Source organism: Neovison vison, chromosome 8, assembly GCF_020171115.1.
Source record: "Neovison vison isolate M4711 chromosome 8, ASM_NN_V1, whole genome shotgun sequence".
In the NCBI taxonomy this organism is placed as follows: domain Eukaryota; kingdom Metazoa; phylum Chordata; class Mammalia; order Carnivora; family Mustelidae; genus Neogale; species Neogale vison.
Window position 1 is genome coordinate 48,249,463 of NC_058098.1, and position 9,377 is coordinate 48,258,839.

Genomic DNA, 9,377 nt, shown 5'->3' on the forward strand with positions numbered 1-9,377 from the left:
TATTTCATTTCTCTTGTGAGAGGAAATCAGTTGTTTGACTACATCTGAACCTGCTGACCAAAAGAAAAAAAAAAAAATGAGAGAAGGACTCTCTCAAAACAAAAAGAGATAGTGCTGGACCCCGGGGCACATGTTCTGAAAACGAAAGGAAGAGCTGGGCGTTGCCTGTATTATTTTATGAAGAAACGCCTGAAAAGGTCAGGGATGTGTTTTCACATGAACTTGGATACCCCCCACAGAGTCTTGACTATGATGAAAATGTGTTTATATATGTACTTTGTAACCTCGGTTTTCCCTAAAGACATGAAATAATAATTCGCCCCCATTTAACACGAGACCAACAGACCCCTCCCAGATTAGAACTTGGGGATCTCCTGTTACCTAGCCCTGTCCACAACCAGAATGGTAGACAGAAGCGCCTCATAAAGTGTGAATAGGCAGCACCATCATTTCTCTTTGCACACTCCTTCCTTTCTTCTTTATTTTTTCTAAAAAAGATTTTATTTGTTTATTACAGAGAGGGATCATGAGAGAGGGAACACAAGCATAGGAGAGCTGGAGAGGGAGAAGCGGGCTCCCTGCTCAGCAGGAAGCCTGATATGGGGCTCCATCCCAGGACCCTGGGATCATGACCTGAGCCAAACGAAGGCAGACATTTTCTGACTGAGCTCCCAGGCTCCCCTCCTTGCTTCCTTAATGCACCCTCAAGCTCCACCCCCGAAATTGTGGCATGGGATTTGTCTGCTTGCTTTTTTGTTCTTTCCACACTCCTGGTGGGCTGCTAGGAATTTTGGCAGCATGAGTCCAGAGCACGGGGCCAATAAGCAAGGTGCTAGGAGACACAGGAGTCAGATTTCACTGAAACCTGTTTGCTGGAGGTTGAGAGAGTCAGGCAGTCTGGTCAAAGCTTAGAAAAGTTCATCTTTGTGATTCAAACATGAAAACATAGGGTCCTCGGTGTGGGGAGACCCTGAAGGGGTGGGGGCGGGGGTTGGCAGGCTTCAGGGAGGAAAGAATCCTCATCTGGTGTGTGCTCACAACTCCAATGGCCGTGAAGGGGAGTGGCCTGAGTGACCCTTCTGGTGTGACACATTTTGTTGATGATGGTGCTAGTTCCAGGAATGTGTGTACTCTTCAGGACTTACAGATCTGTTCACCAAAAGGGGAGAATTTTAATGTGTGTCAATTATATTGTGAATTTTTTCCTTAAAAAAAAAAAAAAAAAAAGAGTCAAAGTAAAATGCACTATCCACCATCTGGGCCTAGCCTGCTCTTCCTGGCACTCATGGTCCTAATGGCCAGAACTTTCCAGGCTCACAGATTTTATTCTTTCAGCCCCTAATCAGTGATCAAACACCACTTAGATCCTTAAGAGCTTAGGTCTCCTTTCTCCCCACAAAGAAAGAGGAAGATGAGCAAATGTGCATATATTTTTCTGATGAGTATTTCCCCAAGTCCCCACCCTTTAAGAAACAGTGCTGCCTTTCCTGAGACACAGGTGGCAGCTGACCCTGTTTTGGGGAGGTGCGCCCATGTGTGGCAGGGCCAGGAAACTCAGTCACAGCAGAGTCTGTGACTCCCCTTGGGGCATTTAGGTGTCCACCCCCACCAACCCCCTTGCACTGCCCCAGTGAGGCAGATGGTTGACAAAGCTTAGAGATTTGCCCAAAGTCACCCGTCAAGAGTGTGGGCAGCTGGGGCCACTAATCGTTTTCAACTGGTGATTCCTTTCTCTTCTGCCAGTTCCTCTTTGGTGTTGCTACACTTGAGGTTCCCTTGGGGCAGTTAGGGTGAAGGTATGGGTAGTGCTGCCTTTCCCACGGCCCCAGGGGCTGCCTGGGATGGAGCCAATTTTTTCTTTCCCTTTTGGGTCCTAAGAAAGCAAGCAGGGTACTTTGGGGTTTATTCTCTCCTTCTCTGTGGCCTATCCAGGAGCACACTGGAGGGGATATCTGCAGCCCTATGCTTTGATGGGCTTTATGAGCAGAGAGAAGAGAACTTGGTGGCAGGATTTTACGACTCCCCTGGAGCTGTTTCTCACCCAGTTCAAACATCTCCCTCCTTAAGGATCCCCCAGATCCCACCAGAATTCCCCCTCAAGGGTGGACAGCATCTCTTCCAAGTGACTGCACCTTGCCTGCAAATAATACTTCCTACTTCCCATACACCTCGGATTTGTTCTCAAGACAACTGAGATCACAACTTAATCATTTATTTTTATCCACGGATGCATCCATTTACTTATGACACATTTGCTCGAATTTTGGGGGCACCTGTTGTGTGCCCAAACCTGTGCTAACTCACCTCATCTAATGCTCATGAAAACCCTGTGGGGTGGCACTTGCCAGCACCCCACTTGATAACCTTACAGGGACTGCATGGAACCCATGGTTATGTGACCACCCAGTGTCAGGCTGGATTCAAATCCAGGTGTATATGACACCCAAACCCCTTGTTAATCCTGCTGGATGCTTACAAGGGAAACCATCCAGGTGTCTGCCCAAGGGGACATATGAATAAGCCTAGAAGTGGCTGTTACCTTCTCAAGCAATTTTAGTACAGAAATTGAATACCAGTGTGCTCTTGTTAAAACTCTTTGACTGGCACCTTGCTTCTGTGATAGAATTCACCCTTGATAAGCTAACCTGGAGTCTCCTCTCCCATCCACACTTACCTCTCCATGCTACCTCTCCAGCTCCATCTTGGACACCTTCCCCTTGTTCACCATGCTTCATGCCCTCTGCCAAGACTCTTCCCCGCACAGGGCCTTTGCACATGCTGTTCCTTTACCCAGACTGCTTTCTTCTTCACTCTGCATTGACTAACCCTTGTCCCTCCTTGTCTAGTGTTGAGGGTCAGCTCATCAAAGATACCTTCTTTATTCCTGCAACCTAAATTCCACTTACCTATTGTGCTGAGCTTCTCCTCCCCAGCTCCTACTGCTGTGTCTAAATGCAATACAGTTTGGGGGTATTTATTTGTTTTATATTTGTCTCCCCCACCAGAGTGTAAGCTTCTCAAGGTAGAGGGTTGCTACCATGCCTATCACTAAACCAGGCACAGAGTACATGCTCAATAAATATTTGCCAAACTAGTCCAACAAAAGGAGCTAGATCTGAGGAGGGGACAGATGCCATTTAGCTCACAAAATCAAGTTCTGACTTATCCACAACTATGAGCTTGACCTTATTCCCCAGGCTCTGCAAGCTGTAGATTGTCGTCAGCAAACACGTACCACATACTGAGATTTGGAATTCTCCCTCAGACCTGGATATCCCATAATGTGAACAGAAAAGGAGACCATACAAATTGACCCACAGCCCCTGTTTCATAAGGTTTACTCTGATTCTGAATTCTGGGCCACAGTTCCTATAGCCGACTCATTTGTTTATGTGATCCTGGCATCTTTCTCAGAGTGGGGCTGCGGTTTCCCAGTTGTTTTGAGAATCCCAAGTTTAGAAGACGCCTATAAGCAGGGATGTTTAACTTCCCACAAGACGGGGAATGAGGAGGGTGTGGAGGGACTGGGCTTCCCCACCCCCGCAACCAATGCCCTGGGGTCCAAGATGACCCAGTAAGGGTTTTCAACTCTGAATCTTAAAAGTGTGTTTTAAGATATATCCCTTAAGTTATATCCCTTAAGTTATATCCCTTAAGAAAATTCCCCTCCTTTGGATTTTAGAGAAACCCTAAAGCAATGAGCCCTAGTTAGTCATTCGTAAGCTGCTTGGAAGCAGATACTTTTGAAAAATGAAGTCCAGGGCTCCTGGGTGGCTTAGTCATTAAGTGTCTGCCTTCGGCTTGAGTCCTGATCCCTGGGGTCCTGGGATCAAGTCCCTGCTCAGCAGGAAGCCTGCTTCACCCTCTCTCACTCCCCCTGCTTGTGTTCCCTCTTTTGCTGTCTCTCTCTTTCTCTCTCTGTGTCAAATAAATAAATAAAATATTTTTTAAAAAAGAAAAGAAAAGAAAAATGAAGTCCAGTAGTAAGGACAAATCTATAAGCTACCGCTCTCTCCTCTAGACCCCCAGCACCATTCATGTGTGCCTGCTTTGCTGACACATATCAACTTTTTCTTTCACATGTACCTACTACTGACTTTGGTTTTCTGCTAGTCTGCCAGACTCCTAAAGGCAACATTGCTCAACTTAGGATCCTGGGAGATCCTATGTGCTATGCATAGTGGCCACACCCCCACACACCTCAAAGCTGTCAGCTTCATCCAGGATGGATACAGAATCTCCAGCTGCATCTTTGCAACAGTAAGCAGAGTTAAGAGAAATTCAGCATTATCCAGATGTATAATAAATGTTTGATTATTTGATCAAACTCAGTTGTCTTCCAACTTCTGCTTTATGAAAATTTTCAGAGCACTGTATATAAAATTCAGGCAGTGCCACACTCCAAGGAAAAGGGCCCCAGGAAATATGTGTCTTACAAAACACAGTATTTCTAATCTCCAACAGAAAAAAGAATGATTTAATACTGCATGAGACCTTGGTATGTGGAAATGATTCTTTGAATTCGAGCCACAGACTGAGACCCCTCGTGACTGTTGTATTTGGATATCTCAGAGGGCAGATAATGCCAAACCATTCAAAGGAAGGACACACAGCTGGAATTCTAGAAATGCCCCCAAGAACTGTTTCTTTAACTCAACCCAACAAATAATCCTATAATGTGTTTCAAAACACATAGACACCAGTCTTATGTATGAAGTTGTTATGGTTACAGAAGGAAACATAAATATTTGTGCACACAGACATAACATGAAGTCCTTCTACAGTGAAAACAGTCTTCTCTGGAAAGATCTTTGAAAGTCAGAGATGGTGCCATGAGCAGATGGAGTTAGTGATGGGGTGTGGAGCTGCCTTTCCAGGTGCCTCCTAGCATTTCATTTTTTTGTGAGCCCTGTTTAATGACTTAAAAGGAGGGGGTTGGGGAAGGGTAGATGAACAGACACAAAACTCAAGATCGCTTTGTTATTTGTTTATTTTCTACATGTGATGTCATAAGCAAGAGTTTTGCCTGTGTTCTAGTTTATCTCCAATAAATAAATAACTATGTACAAATGTGCTGAGTTTACAAAATAGAGGAAAACCTTTGTTTTACAAAAGATACACTTGTATGATACATTTTTCCGATACAGTGAAACACAATTCATTCCTAGCTTAGTTGAACCAACAACCCTGTGTAGCAATGTCTAAAGGTGTGTACCTCGTCTTTTCTATCAGAAAGCAAATCTATTAATTGAAAATTCCTCAGTTTCTTGAGAATATAGGCCCGGACTTGGCCTGCTGCTTATTACTGATCTATATTTAATGTATTCCAGAAATTTGGAAGCTGTCTGAAACAGTTCTTCTCAAGCTATATTGGGCAAACCCCTGCAGATCTTGTTAAAATATGAATTCTTGTGCAGCTGGAGCTTCTGCATTTCTAGCCAGCCGCCAGGAGCAGCTTTCCCTTCTTGTCCAGGGATCGTGTTCTAAGTGGCCAGGGTTGGAAGACCCCTTTAAAGTGGGAGAAATTCCCGAGGAGGGCCTGATCAAGGTGAGGCCCTAATTGGACAACCTCCAGGTTTCATCCCTAAATTCCCAAATCCCCAACCCCCAAACCCAGCAGAACTGGTTTTGTTTTGGAGCACACATTACAAAAAGAGTAAGATTCAAAATGGTAACGCATGAATTGTGCAGCTTAGAACTTTCTTAAACTCTCTTGTGGGAAGAAATTCATTCCCCTCTTAATCTAGAGCAATAATGAGAACATTTTCAACGTTGTCAAAAATAACCAGTAATAACAACAACAGTTATAATCATGGGAAAAAGAAACTGGCATAAGAAGCTTAACAACAATATAGATATTTCAGTTCAAACGAAAATGACAATAAAACCCAGGCTCATTGTTTAAAAAATTAAAATTAAAAAAAACTCCTTGGGTTGAATTTCTGTGACAGTCCGGCAACATTAGTCCAATGAATGCCCTCACATCATAACTTTTGTTAAAATGATATTACTCTGGAAGCCTGAATTTTCAGGATAAATTAGCAAGCCTGGTTCAAGAGCAAATAAATTCCAACCAACCTTGACTGTAGTGTTTTTGATTCTGCTTCATACATACATTTACCAAGGTAGACATGGAAAGACAGAAGGAGGGTGACCAGGTAGGGAGACTCCAGGTAGGTTGGCTGAATTCCAGGGAGGGGAAAATTGGGTGGAATAACAAAGGGAACAGGGGCTTGGCTTCAGCAATGTGAGAGTGCTGGGAACACCACCAAGATGGTTTAACTCCCACCTGAGGAGTAGAAATATATAAATATACAGATAGGGAAGGGGAAGTGAAGAAGGGAGGGATACAAAGCGGGTACTGAAGATATACAGGTGGGGGGGGAAGGAAACACAAAGGAAAAAAAAATCATCCTAAATACTTTAAAAAAATAAATATCTTGGTCATTATCCACACCTTGATTACACTCACTAGTCCACGGGATTGCAAGTCTGACCCAAAGACCACGGGATTGCAAGCCAGCCAAGGAGGCTCCCCCATCCTGTGCCCCTTGGCGAGGTCTTGGGACACGCTGTAGTCTGCATCTTCACTATAAATTGCCATCTCTGCCTAGCCAGCCGTGTGATGATGTCAAGGAAGTGGCTGGGGCGCATACTCTTTCCAACCCCCGCTCCCCAGCCAAATGTGGAATCAGCAAAAGAAAGGGGGCAGAATCTTCTCCAGTTCTGATGCCAGCTAAAGTGCTTTGGATTAGGTGCCCAGGGAGTAAGGCTGGGGGAGGGGGAGAGACGCAGGAGGGAGGGAAGGCCCACCCCACAGCAGGGGACAGGAAAGAGGCCTCTCAGAGTTTCTGAGGCATCTGCTCAGTTCGCACATGCTGGAGCACCACCTCTTTGGCCGGGGAACCACACTTGTACTCCAGCTCCGCCCTCGTGGTGCCTTGCTTCTTGCGCAGGTGGCACAAGAGCGCCAAAAGCGCCACCACCAGAGATAGGCTGGCGATGGAGATGCCGATGAGCACTCCAGAATGCAAGGGCCCTACAGGTGAGGGGCTCAAGGTGGCGCCGGGAGTCGGGCTGACCGGGGGCTCCCCAGAACCGCCGTCACCATCACCATCAGTGTTCACCTCGGTGGGGTCACAGTCAGGCCCACAGATGCACTCGTAGGTGCCTGGGAGGTTGCGGCAGGCCCCGGGGCAGTCTCCGTTTTCGCACTCATCAATGTCTGTGCACATGAAGCCGTCATCCAGGATGTAGCCTTCAGGGCACTGGCAGGAAGTTGGGCTGTAGGGATCGCAGTCTGCTGGGCATGCAGTCTGGTTACAGAACATTAGGCACCTGTGTGGGTCCTGAGGGCTGGGTGCGAAGCCCTCAGCGCAGATGCAGCGATAGTCTGTCTGGCCCACAGGCTGGCACTGATACTCGCACTTGCTCCCTAAGCACGGGTCCACTGACTCCACGCAGTCGTTGTTCACCAACTCGAAGCCAGGGTTGCAGTGGCATTCGAAGGCGCCCCGCGTATTAACACATCGCTGCGGGCACGGACTGGGCACCTGGATACAGTCGTCCACGTCCTCGCACCCGTGCTGGTCAGCAGCCAGCTGGTAGCCGGTCTCGCACATGCACGAGTAAGAGCCGGGCACGTAGCTGTTGGTAATGCAATAGTGCTCGCAGAGTTTGTGGCAAGGGTGATCCGCTTGTGCGGCGCAGGAGCGCCCGTCAGCCTCTAGGTAGGCGTCAGCCGGGCAGAAGCACTGAGACGTCTCAGCGCTCCTGTTGCAAGTGTCCTGGCAGCCGCCGTTCTCGACGCTGCAGTCCCAGGCGCCCTGGTCATCCCGGCCCCAGCGCGCCTCGGCCTCTCCTGGCGGCGCCGCGCACTCCAGCTCCACTCCGAAGGGCGCTATAGAGGCAGAGCTACCCGCGGGTAGCGCCTGGAAGTCCGCGCCAGTGGCCCGGAACGGAGTGGTATAGGTGATCGTTACACCGGCGGCCGCCACGGCTCCAGAGTCCACGAGCAGGGGCTTGCAGGAGGCTGCAAAGTGGAACTCGCAGAGGAAACCATCAGCTTCTGCAGTGCACTGCTGCTCCTCCCAGGCTGGCTCGCGGGGTGCTAGGGCCCCAGCTTCCGAGACTGCGACGCACAGGGGGCCGCAGAGAGGCGCTGGGTCAACGTGCAACCGCGCCCACCTGCTGTAGCTGGTGCGGTTGTCGCCGGTAACCCACTGGAAGCCGCGCAAGGGCCCGAGTTGCCCTGGGTCACTGCAACCGGGCGGGAGCTGCAGGCCGATCCAGAGGCGCGGGCTGTCGCCGCTGTCGCCGCTCAGTAGCAAGGAGATGACATCAGCCGCCACTGAGGAGCGCACAGTCATCAGGTGGCCCCCTAACCCTTCGCAGGCCTGGCTGGCGGCGAAGAAGGTCGCGGGGCCCCGGAAAAGCTCGAAGCAGTCGTGCTCGACGCACTGGCTGCCGCGTGGCTGAGGCTCTGGGGACGTGGGGAGCCCCAGACCGGCGGGGGCCAGCACGCCGAGGAGCAGGACCCGGAGCATGCTGTCCCAGCACGCCGAGGGCAGGCGCGGGGGAGAGCGCAAACGCCGCGACAGGGCCCGAGCTCCGAGGGGACTGAGAAGCGCAGGGCGCCGCCGGCGATAGCCGCTTGCGTTGGTCCCAGCCCAGACGTGTCCAGCCGCGGCGCGCAGCGCTGGCGAAGCAGCCTCTGACATGCCGGCCGGCCGGGGCGGGGGTTTTTAAGTGCGCGGCCCTCCCTCCTGGACGTTCGGGAAAAGGAAGGAAGTGCCTGGTGGGAAGGGCTGATGCTGCATTCTCGGATTACTGGGTTCTCCGGACGCCTTGTGCCCGCCCTCGCGCCTGGGATCACCTCGCCGGGATGAGTAAACCCGGCCCGGGGCTGGGAGGTCCCCAGGCGGGACCGCCAGGCGCAGGCGCCGCGGGAAGACAGTACCTCTGTCAGCAAGACAATGTCCTCCCCCGCCACTAGGGCCCTCAGGCTCGCTGTCGTAAAGGGGGCTTACTTAATACGCAGCCCCTCTTAATCTCTCGGTCCTCTTTCTTTTTCTTATAAAAGAATGTTACCACCGATTTCAAGGGAAGCCTGGATTGCGGAACTCTGTGGAGACCAGAGAGAAGGGCTTTGAATGAGCTACGGGGAGGTAGTGCCCACGACCGGCCGGGCTCTAGGGGGAGGTGCCCGACAAGAGAAAGATTTGGGGAGGGGGTGCCAAGGGCGTGGGCTTCCCCAAAGAAGCAGTGGCGGTGAAAGAACTGGACCCCGCCCCGAGCCCTGGCGCCTAAAGCAGGAGACACTGGTGCGCTCGGCCCCAGAGGACAGAGGGTGTGGCTGGCACGATGATGGGGGAAGG

General features: G+C 50.2%; 1 protein-coding gene across 1 annotated transcript; it reads right to left on the reverse strand.

The window, feature by feature from the left end:
• Positions 1–4,972: 4,972 nt before the first annotated feature.
• THBD (thrombomodulin) lies at positions 4,973–8,719 on the reverse strand. Its single transcript, XM_044263555.1, has one exon. It carries the CDS (start codon positions 8,544–8,546, stop codon positions 6,843–6,845), a length of 1,704 nt encoding a protein of 567 aa, XP_044119490.1. The 5' UTR covers positions 8,547–8,719; the 3' UTR covers positions 4,973–6,842.
• Positions 8,720–9,377: the final 658 nt, after the last annotated feature.